The following is a 26,990-nucleotide window of genomic DNA, read 5'->3' on the forward strand; positions in this document are numbered from 1 at the left end:
AGGCAGCAATTACTAAAAATTGGTGAGAAATGGATACTAAAACCTGCATTATCACCAGAAATGTAACATTTTCTTTTTCTTGCTTGCACAAAAAGGCATTACCAGTTTAAATAACAACATTGTGAGCAGACAGCTCTAGTACCGGAATGATCTGCCAAAAGGAAAAGACAATCTTGATTCATGACTCTCTCAATCGCTGTCCAAAACAGCAGCCCTGTACTAACATTTTTTGATGTTCAGTGCAACATGTTGCACCAACTGGCGTGGAAAACATTGACAACAATGTGGCACTAATATGCATACTTGTCCCCTTCACGACACTTCTCAGTGCATGAAAAATGTATGGACCAATTGGAAATAAACGCTTAAAGTACTTCTGTTCCCCCATAGCATCACTGCAATGCATCAACAATGCAAAGAATGCACTCAATGGGAACCTATGCTAGCTACTCCACCCGTGATGGACAGGAAGCTTATGTACTGCGCAGACATAAAAACGAGCACACTGCAATTGGTCACCATGAAGTTAACATTTGTAGTTTCTTAAAAATTAAACTTGATTATATCTAGAACAAGGCACACGTACAAAATTTTGAAATTATTAGCATAAATACAGTTATACTAGTTAACAGACCTTAAAATAAAAATTCTGCAATTCAGAGTAAAACTTATGGTTCCAGAAGGATATAGAATTGCAGTAGTTGGTGTGCACTCATGACTGAAACAGCACGACAACGACCAAGAAGTGTAGAAAAGACATCTTCGCATGTACCGAGGTGGTTGAAACCCTGTGGCACTTATTCCTTATATATTGTTTCTATTTCCTCCAATAAATTTAAGCTGATAATATACACCACACGGTGTCCTCTCGTTTGCTGGGATCTTGTCCTACTCACTCTGTTGCATTCATGATTGTTATGGCTCACCTTCAGTGACCACGATGTTCAATGCTGGCAGAAAAAAAAAAAAAAAGGTGAAACACGGCGTGTTCCTCACCTTCGGAGGGCTCCTTAGAAGGGGTCTGGGGAGGTGTGACAGGTGTCACGGGCACAGCACCATTACTAGTAGCAGTGGCGCCACCTGATGAAACAGCAGGGGCAGAGGTACCGGCTTTAACGGCAGAGACAGTCGTGCTGGTGACTGAAGACTTGCGCGATTGGCCCCGCGTCACAACATGGGGCGGCTCCATCTCGCTCTCGTCCGAGCGTGACCCCTCCGAGCTCGTGCTCTTCAGCTGGCGCTGAAGAAAATTGGACTGTCAGCTACAGTGTACACAAGTACACATGTACACTTGTGATTAAAGGTATATTTATTTCACACCAGGGGTGCTAAAAAAGAATCTCAGTTCCTTGGCATGTACCCTGAAGCTGAAGCTGGTGTCCAGACTTATCATTGCAAACATTGCAGCTCATTTGTCAGTTTCAGGGGCTATCGGTACGTGTTGCCAAGAATTTTTTTTTTTTTTTTTGCAGTACGCCTGGTCCGCATACTTTTGATTATGTGTGTTCAAGCATGCGCGTGGACGCACACACATGCCTATGCACTATAGCAATGCTTTAGAAAATGTCTCCAAGAATAATTATTAATTGGCAGAGACATCAAACAAACATACAAGTCGGCTGCCAAAGTGAGCTTTTTGGTATGGCTTTATGATAAAAAACAGCATGGTAAAGAAGGGTCAAGAGAAGACAGGACAGTGTACTGGCTAACAGTAGAAGTGTTTATTGTGTAACAACAATAGATAGGCTCAAGGAAAGGGAAAGAACCGAAAACACAAGAAAACATCAACAAAGAAAAGCTCATGCATGCGCAAGAAAGACCTTGAGGAAAACAACAAAATCATCCTATAACTAAGTCACGGAGGTGGTTAATTCATTTTCCAGTCAGGGGCTGCTAGCGAGTTGACACATAATGGCACTCTACAATGCATGGTGAAAGCCTCATAGATTTCTGAGAGCATATCCCAATACCTGACAATACACTTCTGGTAAAAGAACACTTCATACTCACAATTGGTGCAATGAATGAGCAAACTGTTGCCTGTTTTCAACTTGATGTTGTCAGCAAATTCTTGCAAGTGTTCATTAGAACACAAGCTGTTTGTCCAATATAGAAATTTCCTTGTCCTGTAACGGCTTCTAAAAGCTTAAGTTTTACGAGCTTAATGCTAACGAATACAACCACCAAATAGAGAGCAAATATTCACAGGTACCATGATAATGACATGTGCCAGAGCAGTGTGCATCACACTCAACATATGCAAGCACAGTATACTTACCCTTCTCTTTGGCATGGTGTGTTTTGATGCAGATGCGTGTCCTTGAAGCTACATGCGAGATCTGCACATAATGAAAGGCGATACGAATACCAATGAATATTTGAAAATAGCTATACAAAGTGAAGACTAATCCAATTCTGCAGATATATGTCTTAGCAGCTTTAGCGCTGTGGGATGGCAGCTTTATGCATTTGCACTTCTTTTACCATTAGATGTTGCTGGGGTGTCATCATTATTTGTTGTAGGGCAGGAATGTTTATAGTGTGCTTCAAGGCGATCTGAACGTCAAAAGAACTGCAGCAATGCGTTCCATGCAGCCTTATATGTGTGTGTGTGTGTATGTATGCATGTATGTATTATGTATATATATATATATATATATATATATATATATATATATATATATATATATAGTTTTTTTTTTGCAACAACAAGTATTGAAATTATAATCTCCAGGAGGGAAATGTGTACTGAATTAAAGTTTGCTATCATCATTACATACACTACATTTGCAAATGGAAACTCGAACTCATTTCACAGACGATGTTCACAGCGGCGCATGTTCTCAGAACGAACGTAAAATTCAACCGCTACCTACACAGCAATGCACGACAAAGCATAGTTTCACACTTCCGCCGCGAAACGGCTACTCTGCCGAGCGCGCAAGCTCAACGATGCGATGTCGCTAGAGCATTAAAAGTAAATGGCATTCATGCGCCAATACATAACCGATTATCACGCGAGCCAGTGCATTAGGCCGATGTTTAGCGCAGCAACAAACAAGGTGAACGCTGCTCTTGGCAAAACTGGGCGTGACGTAACGGTTGTTTACAAACTGCACAAGTAGGTTTTCGCCCGTTAACTCCGAGGTTCTCGTAACAGTCTTTGAAGAACAGTTTGCGCTGCGTTCACAACGAACAAGCGTTGCTTTTAGAAATGGCTAAGTGATACACGCAACTGATCTAACGAGAATGCAGCGCGTGCGCAATTAAACATAGGCTATCGGCGACTCGGTATGCGCGACTGACGTGCACGAGATCATAAACTTGCGGAAGCAAACCTGCTCAAGCTACGATTACCGCCAACTAGCCCAACTTTAGAACGCTTACTAGACGATATACGACACACTTGGTTATTACAAGCAATCGGCGACTACATACACAGCTTCAACAAAACCTCGGCCACGAAGACCGTTTTCGCTGTTTACTCCAAGAGTTATCATAAATCACAGGCGAACGAGCATACCACGGCACGATCATGTCCGCAGATACCGCACACTTACCGTAAAATTATCCAGGCTTCATCTACTTGTTCATAAGTTTAAAAAGCTACAATATTAGCCTGATTTGATCGGTTTGATGCATCACGAACGCTCATCGCCGTTGCGTGAAGCTCAGATAGGCTTAAGTGGGTCTATGACTATGCGGCACAGCAACGGCGGTGGCCAGAAAACACCTAAAACGACGCCTAAATGTGTAAAAACATTAAAAGAGTCCTTGTTGCTCAATCTAATTTCTACAAAACGGCTTCAACAAGGGTTACAATATAGTATTTGTTGTTAAAACATCATTCGTTTTAATTCATCACAAAATTGCAGGTAGCGACCTCTGCTGCGTGTTGAAACACAAAAACAACGTTGCACAAAAGCACAACCGAAACATTTGTGTGAAATAAACAGCAGCGGCTCGCGACAAAATCACTGCATTGCACACTAAAACAACAGTATACCCTAACATATTCAATATATTTCGCCGTAAAATTAGTAATTAAACTTCAAGATTACTTGCCAGCGCACATTCAGTACATTTTTCAAGGACTATGGCAAGTTGCCTGAAAACAATTTGCTAATTGTTATAATATAACAGTTTATTCTTGGTTCTTGCTTTTCTAAAATGTTGTTTTATTGTAGGACACTGTCTTATGGTCTTGTGTCTGTCCGCTTTAACAAAGTTATTACTATCATCATTATCGTTGCATTAGACAACTTTATTGGCTGCAGGAGGATACAGATTCGCGCGCCAAATTTGTATGTCAGCTAAGCAAGCTTCCGTGGTTGCCGACTTGTGAAGTATTAATAGGGTGGTACTTAAATAATTCCTTTAATAGCGAACTTAACTGAGGTAAGTGCAGATATATAGCAGCTGTGCACCCCATCGCCGACACCAGTGGCTGCTTTTTAGGTGAGAGCCAAAACCAATTGAGCTCAGTACAAGATGTTACAATTATGATATCGTATATATTTTTTAGGTTACTTTCTTAGCATTTCACTCGACGGTCCGTCTCCCAAAACTGATTGCAGTGGCACTCATGCTACCGTGCTTCAGAGACTTGCATTCAAGTGGTCATGGCAGGTAAGCAGGGTGTCTTCGGACGTTTGGAATCGCTCATCGCGGAGCTTTGATCGTTACATATTCGCCAACACGAAGAAACGTACTGCATCGTCCGCGTGGTTCGAGGTGCGTAGTAGTAGAGTAAGCGCAAAGGGGGCTTTTTGGTATAGTTCACTGCTTGATATGTGAAGAGTGCATGTTTGAACAGCGCTCAATGGATTGTCTTGTCTCATGTCTGTGTGGTGGCATTGCGCTGCTTAAAGTTGTCTTGTTTTCAGCTCAGATCAGTGTGCTGTCGTTGCGCATGAACAAACCCTGGACTACGCTTGCTACTGTTTGACGAGATAATCTTGCAAAGACAAGAATGTCTTCAATCTTCCCGTGGCAACTGACACAACAAAAATCATTGTTTTGCAGCAGTGTTACTGGTACTCGGGCACATTGTACAACGCATTTCCCTATGGGCATACTCCGCAGCGAAGCCTGCGAGAGCAGCTGGTACTTATCGCTTCTCAGCAGTGACGGGGGGAGGCAATTCATTCCACCCTGAATTTGACAGTGCGTACCACATGATTTTGGAATGGAAGACAGCTTTGGTATAGAGTTATGGATGCTTGCGTCGACACGTGCTAAACGACTCGGTACTCGTCACACACACGTCCTCTGGGATGATATTAGAAGCGCTGGTAGAGCGTTCGACACTCTACGGCCAATGCTGATGACGATGGTCTTTACAGGGCATCCTCTTTGAAATGGGGCGGGGACGAATAGTCACCTAGCCTGCTCGATTTTAATGAGGTTTCTCTACATATATTGCTATCTAGCATTTTGCCTATACCTGATCTCGATCTCAAGTTTCGTATTTAAAACGTCTATCACTATACAATATGTACAATTACCCATAGAGTTTCCTACAATTACTAGAGGGAACTTTGGCGCTGCGATCGCTCAGTCACCATGGCAATGATGGTTAGTATTATAGTGTACTATAGTTAGTATACACGGATTGGTCTATCTTTGTGCTTAGGGCTTCAGACGTTCCTGTGGCTTCGCTTATTACACTTTTTATCTGTGCCTAAATTGGACTAAATTTCAAAGCAATTTATACTTTCCTAATGCAGAAGATAATAATTAATACTCTGCAAGCAAGCACGCATCATCATCATCATCCTATTTTTACGTCCACTGCAGACGAAGGCGATCCGCAGTTACCGCTGTCTTGCGTTAGCTGATTCTAACCTGCGCCGGCAAATTTCCTAATTTCACCACCCCACCTAGTTTTCTGCCGTCCTCGACTGCGCTATCCCTTCCCTTGGCACCCATTCTGTAACAATAATGTAACGCATAATGGCTGCCGATTACAGCGGTTCAGCTAGTCAATGTGCCCGTGGCGTTATGTTTCAATATCGGGCCTCTGTGCTAGAGGTACTGTGTTCGGATACTGCCGTCGGGCAATTGTAATAATGTTTCTTTAATTGTTTACCTAATTTAATTACTTTGTTAAAAAAGACGGCCACTCTACAAAGTCACAAAGCCAATAGAATCGAGTGATAAAGCAGATTTTATATTATAGTTCTTGAACACGATGAAGGGGCAAGTAACAAGGAAAAATTAGTGTGGATTGCAACATTGAAATAAAGTTTTTGCATCTTTCTTTCTTTGAAGAGACAGGTAGGGCAAAGAAAAGGTTCGTTTCTTACGCTGGTATGATCCATAGCAGTGTCACAATTGATGTCACGAACGCTGCTGTTTCTAGATGCACCCGCCGCTATTTGGCGTATGCGGGCTAAAATCGTGGCCGCTGGGTGAAAACAAGAAGCCTGTTTATGCAGCGGCCGCGCTGCAATACTTCAATGCTGTTTTAATGCGATTTTCATTCTTGGGGAACACCCCCATTGCGGCATGTATGTATGTATGTATGTATGTATGTATGTATGTATGTATGTATGTATGTATGTATGTATGTATGTATGTATGTATGTATGTATGTATGTATGTATGTATGTATGTATGTATGTATGTATGTATGTATGTATGTATGTATGTATGTATGTATGTATGTATGTAGTCTGTATGTATGTATGTATGTATGTATGTATGTATGTATGTATGTACTACAGGGTCCTGCATATTTCGCTGCGCCTGTCCGAAAAAAGGTTTTGCGCTCACCGCGGCACTATTCTTGCTGAAGTTTTGCAGAACGATCGCATTTTAGAGTCGACTTTGTTTATTATAACACTTACCACAGTTAATTGCCTGGTTTTTAAGAAAAAAGTGAAAAGTTGCATTCACTTATGGGGATGCTAGCTGCTGCAGCGACGGCGCTGGATGGATGGATGGATGGATGGATGAGGCTGAACCCTTTAAACCGGGCGGTGGCATACGCCACCTAGCCATGACTATTATCATATTTTGTACTTTGTGGTGGGTGAAATTTCACCCCTGCCTTGATTTTATCCACCAATTAGATAACCTCTGTTTGGTTATTTCTACCCGCTTAAAGTCTATTTTGCCTTCACTGTCCCTAAACCCCAATGCTTTGAAAAACTCAGCCCCGTTGCTTTGCACTGTAGGGTTAAGCCCTTTACAGAAAAGTATGAGGTGTTCAGCCGTTTCCTCTTCTTCTCCACACGCACAGCACAACTTGTCTATACCTTGGTACTTGACTCGGTACATCTTAGTCCGCAATACTCCCGTCCTGGCTTCAAACAACAAAGAGCTTCCCCTAGAATTATCGTAGATATTTTCTTTGGCAATTTCTTACTTGAAAGTTCGGTATGTTCCCAGTGCTGATTTCGTCTGCATCCCTGTTTTCCACAGACCCCTCTCTGTTTCCTTAACCTTTTTCTTAACCGCTGTTTCCTGGTTTGCACCCCTCCGGCAGTCCAAATATTTGATTGACAGTTGTCTGGTCAGCTTCCTCCATTTTGTATCAACATTCCTCATGTACAAATAACTGAAAACTCTCCTTGCCCGCCGCTTTTCTACCATTTCTCTCAATCGCTCCTCAAATTCTATCTTGCTGCTGGCTTCCCTGCCCTCGAATGACGTCCATCCCATGTCACCCTGTACCCCCTGATTTGGTGTATTTCCGTGTGCTCCCAGAGCCAGTCTACCTACCCCTCGCTGCTTAACTTCCAACCTTGCTCGAACCTCTGATCTCATGCACAGGACCGCATTGCCGAAAGTCAAACTAGGGACCATCACCCCTTTCCAAATCCCTCTCACCACTTCGTACCTATTGTAATTCCACAGTGCCCTATTTTTCATCACAGCTGCATTTCTGCTACCTTTAGCCGTCACTTACACCGTGGCCGTCACATATTTTTCATGTTCCGTTAGGTACTCAGCCCCATTGTTTATCCACACTCCTAGCATAAACTTGTGTCGCCGCCTACCGGCAGCTGGAGGGAGCAGCCGGTCAGGGAGGTTTGCCGCTTGTTGCCCGCTCCTGGCACAGCTCGTGCTCTTAATTTCAGCTGCACGTTAATAGGCAACAAATTCGCTTATCGATTGCCTAGAAGTGGAGAATTCTTATAGAATGACTGGAAATTATTGAGCAGGAGTTATCTGGTCCGTGCGTTCACTCAGGAACTGGTGCCCCTGTGCAGCAACCGCAGCACCGGCCTCTGCAGCAGAATCATTCGTTCTATCCCCTTTGAGACTCCAATACGGGTTGCCATTCCTTAAATATTCGAGAAAGAGAAAACGAGTATTCAACAATATCGAATACATAATTATCGAATACCAATCGAACAGGAAAATCGATTCTCTTTCTCCGAATATTCGCACATCCGACATTTTTTTGTTTGTTTGTTTCTATCACGGATAATGGTGTTGCCTACCGCACGCCGCTGAAAAGTGCTGTCTCGTTCGAAGTGTTGGCGGCGCCACACGGAATACGCGAAGAGCGCCCGAAAAGCTTGGGCTGTCGACAATTTTCGGACGCAGCTGAAATCGGAGCGGTGCTACAATGCGCTGGTATCGTATTGTTTCTGTCGATTTCATGACTAAATTGAGAGAAGGGGTTCGTCTTGAGGAGCTTCGCAGCACTTGTCACTTAGCTAGCACCTTTATGGTGAAACATCGGCTAAAGCCTATAGGGAAAAACGTGTCAACACAAAGAAAAATAAGACATATATACGTTTATTAAAGTAAAACCTTTCATTTTCGTGGACATGAACAGACACTGCAAATGAATGACAGGCGTGCTTTTACTTTGTACTCATGACATCAGTTGCGCATCCTCGTTAGCCGTGTGATAATGTTACCACTGTCGTGACCGGCGCGCGAATACCTTTTTTTTTTTTGATTTAGAAAGTATAGTGGCGGTCTCTGAAGACCCAACATGTGGATAAAAACAATGTTTGCGGTTGAGCACACATTAAATACAAATATTTTGTGATCAGTTTTAAACGAAAGGAAACAAAATAGTTACAAAAATAGAATAAGAAAGGACACAAAAGATGTTAAGCGGGATCGAAAAATAATCGCCCAACTTCTGCGATCTGCACGCTGAGTAAGGTGACTGAGCAGATACTACTGCTGTCTCCAGAACTAGATAGGTTCTCATGCTGTGCAAAGATCGATTACGACCAGACGACCTCGTCTCAAGCTGCTAATAGTTGGCACATGCATGGGAGAAATGCTAGCCAGCGAGTTACGTTCCTCTTCTCTGCACAACAACCGAACACCTAGCTGGTCCGCTTATCTATTTTTATGATCCTATCTATAATAAAGCTGCAAATAAATATTGCCGCGGCAGGGCTTACCTTAAGTACTCTCAAGATAAGCTTTTTCTCGGGTTGCTGGCATTTTCTGCACCTGCCGTGACGAACAAGGTGGCGAAGCATTGCTCCCTTTCAAGGTTGTCTATCGCGGGCGGCCTAGGACAGCCCGCGAATATACAGTTGATGTTGATTCCCTCACACATCAATATATTTGTCGGTACTAGTTGCATGTTTCTTTCTCTCTCTGACTTTTTTTTTTTTTTTTTTAGAGAGGTGTGGAATCGTCGCCTGTGAAGATGGTGTTACTTCGTAACGTGGTGTGGCTTAATTGAAGGCACATACAGATAGAGCAAACAGGGCCGTACTGCATAATTGAGCTGAAAGTGACGGTATATGTCCATCCAATATACAGCACACCCAGTTGCATACGGTTCAGTGTGAATGAAGGAATTTTGATTGAAACTGAGATTCGCAGAGTACGACGTGGCATATCTCCCAAGTTCACAGAGTTTGCGAGTTTCCGCAATTCCAAAACTGTGCCTCGTTTACCCATCGTCGTTGTTATAGCTGTGTAAAAAAAAAAAAAAAAAATCCAGCAGCCTGTAGACCTGCAAGATCGCCACAGGGATTTTGTCCAACAGGGCCATGATGGGCGGGGGGTGGCGCATTGCCCTTGTCTGGCTCTAACCATTGATCAAGAATATGGGCAATGCCGTCTATGCCTGCGCCATAGCACACATCGTCGTTCGTCGACGACATGGGAACGCTACGGCTCTTTCTTTTTGTGCATGGGGCATGTATATCGCCCTTTGCAAAACGATCGCCGATCATTCCGAGCATTTGGCGTCAGTGTCAGAGGTTCGTTTGGACGGAAGTGTAGACGTATGTTCTCTTTTGCGCTGACACAGCACCACTGCTGGAATCGAGTTCCGACGGAGGGGCAGCAGCTCCTGCGAAAAAAGAAGAAAAAAAAATTTTGCAGTTACAAGCGTGAACATCCAACCTGTGAACATGCATGTTGGTTGGCTTGTCTGTTGAAGTTTCTCCTGTTCCGTTGCGGCTTCGTTCCACTAGATCGCCGCGCTTTGTTAAGTAACCATGTTTTATCATAATATCAGGATGGCTATGCAGGAACGCGTACGAGGAACAGAGCGAAAACTGTAATAACTGCAAAATTTCTGCATGTGGTGACTGTAGTTGTCCCCACAGCAAACGTCTCACCCTTTCTTAGCGGCCATTATAATCAAGATATCAGCACAAAAAATTACATCCGTTGGCTATAACTTAGTTTCATTTCGTTCAACTTAGTTGTTATGGGGGTCGGCAGCTGGTCGAAGGTCGCTGGTTCGATTGCCTGCTGCAGGTCGCTGCTTTCCGATGGAACCCGTAACTCCCGCACGAAAACTTCCATGTCCTCAGGTCTCAGTGTTAAGAACCGCGCGCGGTCGCAGTGTAGATGCAAAGCCATATCGACAATGCATAACATCGCTCATAGCCCATCTCTAGCTCTAAGACGGTGAAATCCGATCAGTAACTCCCCCACACAATCAAAATCAATCAATCAATCAATCAATCAATCAATCAATCAATCACAATGCACAGTCTAAGCTGTCGCGCCTAGTTTTTGCTTATGAGGGCGAGAAGTAATGAACAATAACAACTTATGAGCAAGAACCCACCGCGATAGCTCAAGTTGCTATGGTGTCGCGCTGCTGAGCTCGAGGTCGCAGGTTCGATCCATGTCGCGCGGCGGCCGCATTTCGACGGGGCCGAAATACATAAATGATCGTGTACTTAGATTTAGGTGCACGTTAAAGAACCTCATTTGGTCAAAATTAACCAGGAGCCTCCACTACGGCGTGCCTCATAATCAGGTCGTGGTTTCGGCCCGCAAAGGCCTAGAAATTATTTTTTCTTTAACTAACTTGCAAGTGACTTCTGATGAATGCTGGGATGTGGAGATGGCACTCACAAAATAAAAGTTAGCCAAACATACAATAACGGAAGAATTCTGCAGCAGGTACGGGCGCCGTCTCCCGGAAACATATGCTTTAGTAGTTGAAAAATTTGTCCTGGTTTGGGATTTGAACCTGAGATCCTCTCCCAACCAAGACGTTCGTTGCATCGACAGGGTGCTACCAAGACCACAATCATTTCCTCTTCAGTTACGAAACTCGATGTTCAAAGCGTCCCCATGGATTGCTTTTGCAGCATTATGGTGCCACGTTAATGGTAAGTTTATCTTCCAATGATCATTGATGAGGCCTAGCATCCCAAAGCGGCATATTTGCTATGAGGCACGCAATGCTGGAGCGTTCCAAATCTCCGACCGCCTAGAATTTGCTAAGTCGCCAACACAGTTTTTTTTTATTCGGTCGCTACCATAGCGCGGCAGGAAGCAGTATCCAGGGGCTTTATAGATGATTTTATATTGGATTCATGGGCGCCGCCATCTTAGGCTGTTACACAAATAGTTTCTAAGTTTTATGAGAAGTGATGTAACGCAAAATGGTCATAAAACGCTGAACGCATTTATAGAACTATTTTCATGCTTGCGAATCGACCGTAGTAACGTACACTTTGTTGTTAAAGACAGAAAACAGCAGCGTTAACAGCCCAAGATGGCGGCACCTAAACGCTTCCGTGAAATAGTCTATAACGTAAAAATATTCCAATCTGTTTTTATTCCGATCTTCTGACGTCAGATTTACGTAACCACCGACTCAAGAATCGGGCGGTTACCCGCAGCGTTGTCTGAACCACTCTATCAAACGCGCTCTTCGTTTACAGCAGGTCACTTTTGCTTGCTTTCAAAGTGAATATGATTGCCTACCTTGGCAGGTTTTTCTTATCTAATTGGCTGACAATAGGCGAGGAGCACGCAGAAGTGGAGAATGTTTCGGCGCGGCTGAGCTGGCGCAGTTAAACCGGATGAGGAGGGTGGTGCCAGCATCTGGGATTCGCCCGTTTCCCATTGCCTAGCTTGCGGTCGCTGGTAGAAAATCGCTTGCAGCGACGTGCAACGGAAGGTTAAACTGCCGCTAAAACGGATCCTCAGCGAAGAAGAGTTGGCAGAGCGATGTCGTATACGTGCCGAAAAGGCTCGAAAACTTTATACTGCCACGCAAAATTTTTATTATACGCAAATAAATCCGTTCTCCCCGGATAGTAGCCAGTGCCAGAGCGATCGGTGGGGTGACCTCTTCTATTCCTTTCAGAGCGGGGCAGTCTCCGGCTATTCCGAAAAAAAAGTTCAGTCTTCTGCGTATTGAGGCATCGTTAATGCGTACACGTCACTTTGACATGGTCAGTTTTCGCGGTTTTGTGATTTCGCGTGACAGAAAGGCGAAGTGGGCGCAGCCTGAAAAATGTTTGACCAATCTTGGAAGGCTGATTGCAGAAATGGAATAGAAACGGTTAGGAAAAGCTTTACTTTCTAGCACGCCAGGAATCGAAGTCGCAATTTCGCGCTCGGCAAAAGCACACCATAGCCGCCGAGCCTCCGAGGCGGGTGAAAGCGAGACGGCATATATTGGGCCTCATTTTCCAAGGGTCCTCAACATAAATGTCCTGTCAATCATACTTTTGTAAGTATACTGCGGTCGCATCGCCAACATGTTGGTAGGAGTGGGTCAACTCACTTCTCCTGGCTGTTGCTGGGGGCCGCGCCTGCCTGCTCCGGCGAGGTAGGCGAACGAAGCGTCCAGAGCGTATGCCAGCACGCACCAGGCGAAGCCGGCCACCGCTACCAGCTGGAATGTGGAAGCACTGCCCAACCACTCGAAGCCAGCACCACCCACCATGCCACCTAGCGCAGTCCCTGCACATGCGACGCCAAGGGAGGGAAGGAGAGAGGGAATAGCTTTATTTTCAGGCAGCTGTCAAGGTCAAGAGAGATTGCAGCCCGACAAAACAGGCATGTCCTTCGAGATTAGGCGGGAAGACAGCGCGCGCCGCCCGGTGTTGGAGGCCATGTTGCATTGATTTTGGTATGTTAAAAAAAAACGACGAAAACGCTTCGTCATTAACATGAAGTCGATGGGAAAGAGTTCACTCAGAAATAGGGCTGACTCAAGGCGACCCGACCGCGTTTATATGTGTTTTGCTAGACAGGTCGAGCTAGCTAGCCCACCCTTCCACGTGGCCTACCTGCTATTGACCCTTTTCGCGGCGATCCCGTGGGCGCTGCCATGTTTGATCACGTGGTGACGCGTCCATTGCTTGCCTCAACTGCCTCCGTTGCCTCCGTGTTTACAATGAATGTGTATGACGCCGGTGCGGCTTAGGAAACCTCTGTTTCGGGAGATGTCGTAGACGGTGACTGGGCGGACGACACGAAGCTTTGGCCGCAGCTTCAGAGAACATGCAAAAGCGCTTTCGGAGCTGATTAAGATATGTCCAAACGGCGCGCGAGCAGCGTATATGGTGCTTGCTCTAAAAGCGGGGCTAAATATGTATTCGAAGCTATCCAAACTTTGCGCTCATGAATTGAATCAGGATTATGGCGTTTTGGTATTCGTTCTCTATTTGACAAACATCTTGAAGCAGCGGCTTGTCACGTTTCTGACTCATGGGTGCGGTCACTATCTGATCATTTTCTGTCTAATCGGTCGTGGGTGTGGTCAGTTCCGTTAGATTTGTTCTTGTTGCGCACAAGGCTTGAAACGTAGCAGTTCTGCAGATTGTAATACATTATAGCAAATGCGTATTATCGCTAGTAACTCTCTTACTCTTGTGGATCGTCACGAAACGTTCAGCTTCGACCATTCGTGCTCTATCGGTGTAGTACCGTCACTTAATGTGCGTATATAGTGTGCATATATATTCAAGTGTGCGCCCATTCACTTATTCTTGACACGTTGGCGAAAAAGTGGGTGTAAGTTTCCGTGTTGGTTGGGGTAGATGTGTGTAGATACTGTGCGCGAAACCTATGACAGGAAGCGGCGCTACTCCCGTTATCATTGTTTAACGAGCAGCACTCACTCTTGCCGACGTACCGGGGTTGAAGCCCTTTCTTTGAAGGTTAACGATACAACTCTGGTATATAAGCAAATTTGTGTATCCTTGAGGAAAGCCGTACATCTCGAAGTGGCGGAAACATCTACGGACAGTTGCAGCAGACGTCTGCGAACTTGGCCCCAGATATTCATTACATTCCTTAATATGCCAGTCACTATTTTTGCAGCCAACTACTGCACATGTCTTCAATCCACATGATTCAAACGAGCATGAATGAAGCACAGTGCGTTAGCGAAAACTCAGTTGCATTTCCGACAGCTGACCGCATAGAAGCAAGACAGAAGCGGTAATGGCTTCGTATTCGTACGCGGTCACTGAGGAGACGTATGGCGCGCCGCCGTAAGCGCCATCTCGTTTCTCTAGAACAAACTGCTCCGCGAAACGTAGTGATTAAGTCCAACGACCGAATTTCAAACCGACGAGCCGACTGACTCCGACTTCGCATTGAGTTTACATAAACGTAGCAATTGATCACTGAGATTAAAAAAAGGAATCACTGACGATTACGATACTCCCTAACGCGAAATTTGAGCGCAGCTCCATACGTGTTTTCATTTCGAGATATGTTGGCTTGCGTGGACAATCTGTCTCGTGAGGCACGTTGCAAACGGAGCAAAGTGTGGTGCGACTGCCTCGCTTATCGGCAGATCGCGATAGGCAGCGCGTGGGCGACGCGTGGGCGCGATTCACAGCAGCCGCCACTGACATATCTCCGCTCATGCTGCGCTTTGTTTCTATACAGACGTGGCGCGCTACTCTGGCGCCACCTCGTAGCCATCCTCGCCGCAGAGCCCGTCTTGCGCGGCACTACGCTTTTATTTTTACGCTTTCGCCATACCCTCCTTCTCCGCTTTCCGCCTCATGGTTCCGCTGCACCCTCCTCCTCCGCTTTCCTCTTCGCGCTTTCTTCGCTATCACTGTCTTTCATCACCTGCTGCGCTCCACGTTCGCTCTTTCACCTTCCCCGTGCTCGTTTGCTCGGCTACGAGGGACGCCGACGCTCGCCAGAGTAACGGGCGCCTAAGAGCTGCGCTCTAAAATGTGTTCGTCAAGAGCCCAGTTGATAGCTTTCCCGTCGTCTTTTTCCTTCTACCACTTGCGCGTATAGTGGTGCAGTATAACTCGAGACAAATTGATCAGCTCGTCCAGTACTTTGTAATGCTAATGAGATAAGGTTATGCAGTTTATTGCAACAACTGCGCGTCCAAGCCCGCGGTGTCCATGTTGAATACGTGTTATGTCACCACGACTTCTGAGGAGGAGTGCGTGCAAGTTACACTATCAGCTATCCACTATACGGAAAAAGGTCTCGGTAAATGATCGTCTAACCTCCCTAATAACCGAATAATGCTTTAATATCTCAGTAAATGCCTTTGTTATCATAGACCATTGAAGTCATATGTGAGCGGAACAAAATACCGCGAGCTGATCAAGTACAGGCTTTGAAAAGTGTGGGTGCTTTTGTATGGCGTCTGCGCACTTAAAGAGAAACGGGTGCTGACTACTCCATTATGGGACATGAAGTGCCTGTCCCATTATCATCATCGTCATCATCATCATCAGCTTATTCATGTCCACTGCAGGACGAAGGCCTCTCCCTGTGATCTCAACTTACCCCTGTCTAGCGCTAGATGATTCCCGCTATAGCGCCTGCAAATTTCCTAACTTCATCACCCCGCCTAGTTTTCTGCCGTCCTCGACTGCGCTACCCTTCTCTTGGTATCCATTCTGTGACTGTAATGGTCTACCGGTTATCCATCCTACGCATTAATGACCTGCCCAGCTGCATTTCTTCCGCTTAATGTCAAGAAATGGAGCTGGGCAGGTCATGTAATGCGTAGGATGGATAACCGGTGGACGATTAGAGTCACAGAATGGATGCCAAGAGATACCAAGTCCCATATTTAACTCAATATTCGACAATTGTCATACTTTACGATGAAGTCGTTTACTGAGCTTGTGAGCATCCCTGTGAACGTATTTCATTAAAACCTAGGAGAATCAGGGTGTGGAAGTGTACACCATATAAAAAAGTTAAAGGCTAGCCGGCCCTTGCTGGCGATGACCGGTTGGCCTTTTCTTTTTTGCGATAACGTCTACATGCTTTGTCTACAAATGGCTTGCCTTCTATCGCAACACGATGTCAAGTGCACACACCTGTGCTCGGCAGACGCACTCTGAGAGAGTGTAATGATGACAACCTAAAGCTTAGCAAACAGAGACCACGAATGTCGTCTGGCGAAAGATACCGTCTCCCCAATGTCATTCACATTTTGACTCCACGGTGTCAATAACCTGACACCTAAACAGCAGTCCTATATGTATAGTTTTGCTCACTGCTTTTAGATTTTAGTCGTATGAGTCAAGATAAACCACTAATCCGCGAATTTTTGCATTAGCCTCGGCTTTACTGCAGAGATATCTTTCTTACTTTTAACAAGGCATCGGAAGCAGGTTCCGGCTTCAACTTTAATTAGGCGCATTCATGAAAGACAGCTTGGAGCAAGAATCACAGGGAATATAAAACAAGAGTCTAGTGCGGCACATGAACGTGATTTAGGTTGGTAGTGAGCAATTAAGGACGCGTACGTGCGATAACAGTGCTTTGGTGATTTTGCTAGAGCATACGATTTTTCCATCTGCGTCTGTCTCTTCACTTGTTTCAATTTTAAATTTAGCTTTGCCTCGAAGGCGAGGTCAGAATCCTTTGAGCAAGGCTTCCGTGCGTACGGCCAGCATGTTTTTGGCTGTCCACGGCATGGAATGGCTTCAACAGATGCTGAGCCGCTGCCGAGCAACACAAGGGCTGCTCCGAAGACTCACCAGTCGTAAGGGGAACCTAGTTACCGCTACTCTCAGCCCCTGTGTCCTTCTCCGTTTATGACATTTTTTTCCCTTCTTGTTCTTCCCCTTTTTTCACTGGCCTCTTTGCCCTACATATACGGGACTCCTCCCTCCTCTTGCTCCCCCCTCTTGCTCTGCATCGTGGCTGTAAATCTGTCAAAGCGCCTAGAAAGAGTCAAGTCCACCGGTCGAAACTGTTCAAATTAAACACTTGTTCTGTTTACCTTGTAGCATCGCTCAAGTTCTTTACGTTTGAAAGGTAGCCTGGAGAATTTCTGTTTGCTTATATATATATATATATATATATATATATATATATATATATATATATATATATATATATATATTATGTGTTCTCTTAAAAGTGTCTCTCTAAATATAACCTACGGTGATATACAGTTTCGCTTGTCAACCACCTTCACAGAGTGGAATGACCGACGAAGTTTCTTCAGAAGACCACATATAGCCTTGTCTTCTAAGATGGTGCATTTGGGCCGTTTTCTTGAAATAGTACTCTGTTATTACTAGGCTTCCTCACCAAGTTTCTTTGCATCTTGAACAGCATTTAAGATTATGGTCGGAATGAGGAATAACACAGGCAACTCAGAGCTGGGCTGGGAGTAGAGGAACTACGTCGTAATTGCTCATATTAACAATGGTTAAAAGATAAATTCTGAAATCCAGCGGCTGCTTGATCAGCTGTGGCTTTCCCACGCCCCCTCTTACCGATGCCTTCGAAGAAGCCCATAACGAGTCCCATGGTTGTGGCCTCGGTTCCAGGCGGCGCCACTTCTTCGGCGTAAGAAGGAATGGCCGTGAAGAAGGCTCCCAGCGCCAGGCCGAGCAGTAGCTCCACGGGAAGGGTCACCCAAGGGTTAATGATAATCGAGTACAGTGCGAAGGAGACCGCCATCGAGACAAGAGCAGCGCGCAGAATGAACACGTGTCCTGTCTTTCCAATGGCCCAACCTGCGCACACAAAGACCGGAAGTTCGGCCAAGCTCCGCACCGCCACAGAAGCACCCATCAGCGCCGAGGAGGCACCAAGGTTGTCCAGGTACCAGAAGTGGTACTGCCACACGATGCCCACAAACACTCCGCCGATGGTGGCGTCCAGAAGGAGAAACCATACGCGGCTGTCCTTGTAGATAAGCCGGAACACATCCTTGGCAATGTTTTCGGTGCTCTTACTTTTCCTGATGTCGCAGATGCAGACGCACATGGCATCAACTAACATCAGTGCGGCAGCCAAGTAGAAGCCTGCCGAATAGTCCGTGGGCGACGATGCGCCGCTGATTCCCTTGAGGCCATCGATGAGGTATCCGCTTCCGGCGGCGAATATGCCCCATCCCACTGTACCCCACAACCTGTGCAAGCCGAATCGACTTTTGGAGTCAACGCCTTCGCTTTCGAGGAGCTCGAAGCAGCCGGTGTCCGTAAGAGAGTTTGCGCAGCCGATGGCCGCGTAGTTGACCGTCACGAAGATGCAGTACAACCAGAACACCGCCGTCGCGAACACAGACCCTGAAACAGCTTTTGAATCGCGGTCCGTCAAAGGACAAAAAATGGTACAAGCTCCAGAGACATTTTCAATTTCCTTGAGAGGGAAGCTTAGTGTGATGTTTGTTTCGCTGTCGTTCGCATGTACTCGTACATTTTCGGGCTGCACGCTGTTCGCAGATTGATTACCTTCATGGACGCAGGACGAGTTACAAGAGAGGTCTTGTTGAACTGGCCGCGTCAAATTTAGCTCTGGCAGGGATATTACACGAGATCTACTCGTAATGTCTTCGGTTGGGACAGATATTGACAGGTTGTGAGTGGAACCTTCGCCTTCTGTAATCCTGTCAGCGAGGGCCGGGAGGAAGTTTATCGCGGCGAACGTTGCCAATATGCAGAGAAGGAAGGAGAGGATGACGACCTTGATCTGCTTCGAGTGGTCGACGATAGCGCCGAAGATTGGTTTTGAAGCCGCAGAGAAGAAGGGTGCCACGGTGAAGATAAGGCCCACTTCGACGGCAGACACTCCACGGTCCTTGATCAGGACGCCGATAAAGGGCAGGAAGCCAGAAAGGGCTGCGTAAAGAAGAAATGGGCGTGGTAAGCAAACAAGGTACGTTCTTATTTCAGCAGATTTCATTACATGGGAGCCGCGCTTGTAATTTACACTGATCAACCTCTCGTCGCTATTGTTCTTATACTCAGCTTCACACTTAACAACAACATGGTTTTCTGTGGGGCATGGAGATAATGCAAAACAACTTGAACTGGGCAAAGCCGAGTGCAAGTTGACAAATACAAGCTGAGACTGGACAGTACGGGCGCTCTAAGCATGTGTGATATAGCCATCCGTGTCTTGCCTACCAGGGAGGTGTTTGCTTATGAACCATCTGGATGTCTCAGAGTGGACCGAGAAAATTGTATATGGTGTGTTTATTTGTGCTTGTCCTAACCGCACGTGCACACTGCAGATGGATTTCCTGGAGAAAGGGAAGTTGACCCCTCGTCGATCGGAATAAAGAGCGGAGAAGTTCACCTAGGTGAACTTTGCCATCGGTGAACTTCGCCATCGGTGACTGACGGAAGAGCAGCGCGTCGCTCCTGTGGTGTTCACATCTTGGAGGTGATGACAAATTTCGTCGACGGAAGGGGACAGCGAATGCGCGCGTGCGCGCGTGTGTGTATAGTGCGTATGTGTGCGTGTGCGTGCGTGTGCGTGCGTGTGTTCGTGTGTTTCACATACTAGCACCACATACAGTTACACCATACTAGCCATGTACAGATCCAACTGGATGCCCTTATTTAGCCTGCGTATGATGTTTGTTTGATAATCGTATGCACACAGGCATGGTATGTATGCCTAGCCTTGGGCTCCTCTAATTATAGTTCTTAGAATATTTAAACACATCCTGTTTAAGGCTTGCGCCAGTACCCGTACGAAGTCTGCTTGGTCCCGGAAAAGTTTCTTCTAAGATATAATTTTCCTTCGTCCTGTAGCAATCATTTGAAGATCGCCCGCACGCGCGAGAAAGTAACGGACTCGCATTGTCTTGTAGAGTGCAACAAAATAACAATATGGTAAAGGACAATGAGGATTACAACCACCAACTCGCCCAAGCTATCAGGCTACTCATGTAGCACACCCTGGCCGAGGAGGACGGGTTAATCGAAAAAACTGCGTAACGTGCCGTTTTTCTTATAGTGACAGTTCAAAAAAGTTTTCAAAAATAATTTATGGCCGGAGCGACTTAACATAATATCATGTTACCATCCTGTAATAATTGAACAATTTCACGCAAGCAACTAACAGCATACGTGACACCAATGGCGCGTCTTGTTTCAACAAGGCGCGCATGTTGCAAATCGTGGCTGTTGTCGGGCACGTGTCCCATCTCGACTTGGTCACAAGTGCGCGTTTCATATTTATTCCCGTCTGCATGATGTGGAACTATAGTACGTGTCTTATATTATCATTTCATGTAGTCTTGAAGCGGTCATGAACGGTCAGCTTAAAGCTCTATAGAAGCAGCGTGAGGTACAGTGTCAATAAATAGAATACCAAGAATTCAGCAGCACCTTCGAGCATTTCATGACATCAAGCGATGCACTATATATTACATATAGATACGTATGTGGCCCACAGATGCATCTTGACCTCTAAAACACCAAGATGCATCTGTGGGCGACAGTTCTGACACGGAAGTGACCAAATTTTATTCGTCTAAATGATGATAATGATCACGTCAGCATCCGTGTTTGAACAGAGTGGTGGTTCATGCCATCAAATTCTTTCTTTGTACAATGCCGCACAGCTGTTGCTTCACAGTGAATGTTTTGTTTAAGCGTTGTTTCCTTGAGCTCGTATTCTTAAATAATGCAATTAGCACGTCGTCTTGTGCTCCGTAATCAACCTTGCGATGATGAACTATATTACCGTCGTTTGAATTTACGTTAAGCGCAACAACATCTGCACAAATGGGTTGACAAAGCCGGTGCATCATTCATTTAAGAGAGAATGTGTGGCAAAAAAGAAATATTGAAAAGAAAACGATGTTCTTTTACATGTACTCGACCATGTGCGTGCGAAGCACTACTGTCTTGACAATAGAGAGATCTACAATGCGTGCAGCGAAGCGGTTAAAGTGAACATAGTAGGAGAAAATGCCGGGGCACTTACCGCCGTAGTAAAAGAAGTAGTGCGCCTTCATTGGCAACTCCCGCAGGTTAATTTTCGCCATCGTGTGAAACTTCGTGACTTTCGCTGCTCGCAAGTCTTGCGTTTCAGGCTGTCGGCTGTAGTAACTTCTCTGTTTCGTTTTTTTTTCTTCTTTTCCTTATTTTCTCACGACGTACTCCAAGACGCAGTCATTTCACCTTCTGATCTTCGCAAAGGAGTATCGCGCAATCACCTCGGCCGTTGTTGAAGGCTGCAACGAACGACGGAGTGGTGAAGCCCAGATAAAAAGGCCGTCACAGGTCGACGAGCCCGGCTGACGCTCCATACAGGAGGAAAAAAAAAAAAAAAGGCGTATAGAAGCCGTCGTCGAGACGTATAGTTCAGTCGGATTCAGTCGTTCTTTTCTGGCTTGCTTCGCACTGTAGCATCTCCTCTGGTGCCTTCGTGCATCTTTGGTGGTGCCGGTTAGCTTATCGTTCTTCCTTGGTGCATTGGCTGCTGATGCTGCTTCTACCGCTGTTATAGCTTCTCCTCGCCGCGCGCGTGCCGTTATCTGTCAAGACCGCCGCCGTCCGCGCTTGTTTCGCACTCCCTTCTTTTGCTGTTCGTCCTCTCCTCGTTATTTCTTTCCCGAGACACGGAGTCTTCTCTCTTTCGCCCTCTGCTTGCGTGCCCGAAGAACGATCCTTCGTTGCCAGGCGGTCTCCCGCCGCGTGAGTGCCGTCCGAGCACACCGGGCCCCTCGGGCTGATTCACCGAGAGGAACGCGTCGCTCGCGAGCTTTCGCTTTTTCTCGCGCGGGCCGCTCAGCTGACGGCGGTGCACTTACGCAGTAGCGGAAGGTCCCAAGTATACAAGAGCACAACATCCTGCCGTAAGCGCGCCGGTACCAACGAACTCGCATCTCCTGCCAGCTGTGTGCAAACGCGCACGCTCGGGCTGGCGCATCGGCCGAGAGCTAGCGCTTGTGCATTGAACCCGTTATTGGGGTGTACGCTTTGCCCTGTTAACCCTCAAAGATGGTTTATTTTGGAATTTGTGAAGCGAGAAAAAAGTGGTAGTGGTGGTGCGGTGTCGTTTGTACGATGTGAAGAGGGAGTTTTTTTTTTTTTTTTTTCAGGGTCCGCTGAGAAGGGTGATCAGAGGTGCTGGAGTTGTACTGGTTCTGTCAACGTAAGGACGGGCACGGGAAAGAGGTCCTGCAATGCTCTTGTTCGTCCTTTACTGTGTATTTTGCTAGCCTTCTCGCGCACATGTGCACTTCGCGAGGAGGCACACGATTGCGACATTAAAGCTCAAAGCTGCCGTTGACCGATTTTCTTGAGCGGTGGAGCGAGAACACTTTCACAGAATCACTAGATGGCTGTAGCATAGACTACTGCTTATGGTTACCTGCACTGGCGCCGGTCATCCGTCTAACCAGGTGCATGCGCGGCTCATGTAAGTGCGCGCGATGGCTCGATCGTCTGTCTGAAAAGGTATAGCGGTAATGGTAAGCGTTAAAGGGTCGTAATAAAATTGTGTCTCGTTAAATTGAAAAGAGAAGCTGCACGGTTGCGTCGGTTCACGCCGAACAGAACTTAACATAATTACGTGAGGCGAGGAGGGTGAAATTAAACGGCTGTGTTTGGTAGAGGTGTTTTAAGACTCTTTTACAATCAATAAACATAAAAGTATATATATATATATATATATATATATATACGAATCCCACTGACTGGAATTGATGTTATGCGAAGCATTTTGATAGTAACTGGCTATCTAGCATCGTTTGAAGTTCTGCAAAGCATTACCAAACGGGCCAAGATATCTGTGTAAGGCGACGAATCGTGCATGTGTGTGATGTGATCGTGCGTGTAACGACAGCAGCAAGGACAACGGTTATGGCATGGCGGCCACTGCATGGCCACTTATTTATTATACTCCGCAAAGTTCGACAATTATTATCTCGAAACTGGTGTCATCCTGAGAATTCGTTCGAAGTGGATCCGCTTACGAACTCCATGGCTAGAATTTGTAAATTGCAATACGGCCCCATATATAAAGTAATTAGTTCCAAAACCAATTAGTGAATTTTTGTTAATTATTCGATTATGCAATTAATTTTTTTTTGCGCAAGTAATGTCCCTCTCTTCGAGTAGACCAGCTCATGAACTAGAATTGTGCTATCTGCCCCAGGGAACCTTTGAAAAATTTTGAAAGTGTTCGCTGAAACACCCCGTATGTAGACAACTTGGGTCACTCATTATGTGCTGCCTGCTATCTTGCTCAGCACATAACTTGGCTCACTCGGTATGTGCCGCTGAGTATGTGAACATTCTTCGCCAATCTCCCAGACTGGATGTGCTCTTGCGACACAAGGGGTATGAAGCCGTGAATGTATTACTGCGATTAGGATTCTTTGGAAACTTCACGCATTGCTAGAGGAGCTATCTTTCTGCCTATCTGTCGGGCTGGGACTTATCCGTTTGCCCACCAATTTGAGTCACTGGGTAGTCCATGGTCTATATATTCAGACAATCTTGCCTGAAGATATACTCACGCACGCGCCGCGCGCTGACTTCACGGCGACACCACTAGATGGCGCAGCGGGTCCAGAGTGAAACGCGAGAGAGGAGCCTAGCCGCATACACGCCTCACGCATGGCGCCTTTCTGCGTTGATACGGTGTGTCTCTACATTGTTTCAATGCTAATCGCATTAACGTCGACTTTCACCGTGAGATGGGTTCTGTCAAAATTTTTAATGCTTTAGCATTCTTAGGGTACTTCGCGCACTTTCCGGGGGCTATGTATGTATGTATGTATGTATGTATGTATGTATGTATGTATGTATGTATGTATGTATGTATGTATGTATGTATGTAGTATGTATGTATGTATGTATGTATGTATGTATGTATGTATGTATGTATGTATGTATGTATGTATGTATGTATGTATGTATGTATGTATGTATGTATGTATGTATGATGTATGTATGTATGTATGTATGTATGTATGTATGTATGTATGTATGTATGTATGTATGTATGTATGTATGTAACCGTTTTCCCGTCTACCTGGGTCAGTGCATAGTCCGTGGTCGAATGGTTAGCCGATCGCGCTACTGTGCTGAGGTAACATAGTTCGAAACCAGCCATCACTGAGTACGCGCCAATGTGTACATATGTGCCTCTCTTCAACGAAGCTCTTTCACGCCGACATGGGTCACTGTAAGTGCGGGACTGCGAAGGCACCGCTGTTCGAAGGAACTCCTTGGCGCTGACTTAGAGCACTGGATATGTGCCACTCGGTCAGCGCTGGGGAGGTATTCTGTAAGAGTCCACCTAGTGGACTGTCCATTTCGGCGGTTCCCGATTGGCTCCAAGTGCACAAGCGAGAAGGAGACTGGCTGGCTCCTTCTCGCTTGTGCAGCAGGAGCCAATCGGGAACCGCCGAAATGGACAGTCCACTAGGTGGACTCTTACAGAATATCTCCCCTGGTCGTCAATGAACGTCTTTGATGCCAACTTTGGTCACTGGGTACGTGCCAGTAGTTGTGTGTCGCTCTTCAATGAACGTCTTTGACGCCAACTTGGGAGTCAAGGTATGTGCCACGGCTGCTGAGCACGAGGTCGCGGGATCGAATCCCGGCCACGACGGCCGCATTTCAATGGGGCCGAAATGCGAAAACACCCGTGTACTTAGATTTAGGTGCACGTTAAAGAACCAACCCCAGGTGGTCCAAATTTCCGGAGTCCCCCACTACGGCGTGCCTCATAATCAGATCGTGGTTTTGGCACGTAAAACGCCACAATCTAATCTAGGTATCTGCCGCTGGGAATGTGCCGCTCTACAACGGCGAAAAAAGTTTTCTTAAGTTTAACCAATGCTGAGCGGAATCGAAACCACGTCATAAGGGTTCCTCAATTAAGGACAGCAACCCGACTGTTTGGCAGGCTGCGCCACAACTGCGCGGGACATGTGCCCCTTCTTGGTGAACGTCTTTCACGCCAACGCTTCAGCGAGCTGCTCCATGAATGCACTGGACATGTGCCGCTCTTCAATGACCCTCTCACCAACTTGGGTTACCGAGTACGTATGGGCCACTGGGTTTGCGGCAAGCGAGGGAACAATCTTCAGCGTTCGCAGGCACTGGCGCGCCACGCTCCTTGTCTCGGAGCCCACGCGCGGACTTCTCGGCAGCGCCACTAGATGCCGCACCGTGTGCGGAAAGAAGCGCGAGAGAGAAGCCCGGTTGCCACGCGACGTGTTTCTCAGCGTTCGATCGCACTTGTGCGGCAAGCGTTTCGGATGCCTCCCCAGCAGGTTTCGCGGCGGCGGCTCCAGATGTCGCCGAGTGTTCTTAGAAAAGTGCGAAAAGGAGTCCCGCTGCAGTACACGCCTCATACATGACTCGTTTCGACGGGGACGATACGCTATCTGGCTATATTGATTCAATGCTAATGCGTACTACCGTCGGTAGGCATCGTGAGATGGGTTTTGCCGCATGTCTTTAGATATGTGTCGTACTTCTCTGCACATACACCTCTCAGTTCACCTGTCACACACATTCTTCCATCGACAAGCATCATACATCGCCTTCGTCCTTGTGACACAGAGAGCTAACTACAGCCAACGAGACTACGCTCGTGTCTTTCTCTACTGCTGCTACCTCGCTAACTCAAACTAGCTTCGCGTCATTTAGATTCCAACGTCGTGTGGATATGCTTGTTTTTCACGTCTCAGAGCTATGTCTCATACGTAATGGACGTCGGGAGTCCTTGAGCGAATGAACATGCTGTTCTTTAATCCAGTTAGTGCAATTATGTGGTCCTTTCTTGCGTTGTGAGCGAACACCAATACCAGGAATCTGGGACATCGCCGAACAGCGCCTCTAGCGGCCGCCTCTGAAAACATGCGCATTTTCTATGGGAGAGCGTCGTTTTTCCCAAATAACTAATCATAGAAGCCATCTTTCAAAATATTACTGTGGAAATAGGCTCTAGGAGCTTAGCCCGACATTTCATGCAAGCGGTAGCATTACTTACGACAGAAAACCCGTTCCAAATTGCGGGCGAAGTTCGAAGTATGGGAGTCTATGGAAAAGGCCAAATTTTGGAGGCTTTTTTGGCCAGTAAGAAGCAATTTGCGATGAGCCTATTGCATCGATCGACGTATTATTGGGGATTGATCAACTTCAATGACTCGGCTTTCAGCTAGTTGCAGCAGCAACTCTTGAAAGGCCAAAAAAGTCGTTCCAAAATCGCAGTTTTCATAACAAGGTCGCAGAATTTATTGTGGTACGTATATATACCTAGTTTTTGCCTCTGGCAGCAGTCAAGCCGATAGCCGAGCGTTCTGCGCGACCACCGATTAGGTTCGCTGATACCACGATTGGCAGCTCGCAGGTTCGAAGCCAGCGGCGCCGCTATTTTTTTTATCACTTTGTCGCTGCTTAGTTTGGCCGTTTCCCGCCAGATGGCATATTCCGAAACGCAGGTCATTTAGTGGCGGTTCTTGTTTCGTTTCTTTCTACTGTACCAACGTCTTCCTAAAAAAAAAATAGCTGGCTGGTTTCGTGAACATGCGAACGTGCTTCCAAACTTCTTTTGCACTTTAGGTGTAATGT

The 26,990-nt window shown here is 46.2% G+C and overlaps 2 protein-coding genes across 5 annotated transcripts in view; both read right to left on the reverse strand.

The window, feature by feature from the left end:
- The window catches only part of LOC119455674 (histone acetyltransferase KAT7-like), an 81,780-nt gene extending 77,919 nt beyond the window's left edge, over positions 1-3,861 (reverse strand). For 3 of the 4 annotated variants that reach the window (XM_049668943.1, XM_049668942.1, XM_049668941.1), the window contains exons 1-3: positions 3,561-3,861; positions 2,279-2,339; positions 997-1,240 (exon numbers count right to left, since the gene is read on the reverse strand). In XM_049668943.1, the coding sequence (XP_049524900.1) occupies positions 997-1,240; positions 2,279-2,293 (259 nt within the window). In that variant the 5' untranslated portion in view covers positions 2,294-2,339; positions 3,561-3,861. The remainder of the gene's footprint in view (positions 1-996; positions 1,241-2,278; positions 2,340-3,560) is intronic. The other variant, XM_037717096.2, reaches the window with a different exon arrangement.
- Positions 3,862-8,941: 5,080 nt separating this feature from the next.
- Positions 8,942-22,252, reverse strand: LOC119455676 (major facilitator superfamily domain-containing protein 6-like). The gene is made up of 4 exons (XM_037717101.2): positions 21,379-22,252; positions 17,928-19,277; positions 12,980-13,158; positions 8,942-10,288 (listed from the first exon to the last, which is right to left on the reverse strand). Exons 1-4 carry the CDS (start codon positions 21,437-21,439, stop codon positions 10,166-10,168), a joined length of 1,713 nt encoding a protein of 570 aa, XP_037573029.1. The 5' UTR covers positions 21,440-22,252; the 3' UTR covers positions 8,942-10,165.
- Between the last annotated feature and the right edge of the window lie 4,738 nt (positions 22,253-26,990).

Source organism: Dermacentor silvarum, chromosome 6 (genome assembly GCF_013339745.2).
Source record: "Dermacentor silvarum isolate Dsil-2018 chromosome 6, BIME_Dsil_1.4, whole genome shotgun sequence".
NCBI lineage: Eukaryota > Metazoa > Arthropoda > Arachnida > Ixodida > Ixodidae > Dermacentor > Dermacentor silvarum.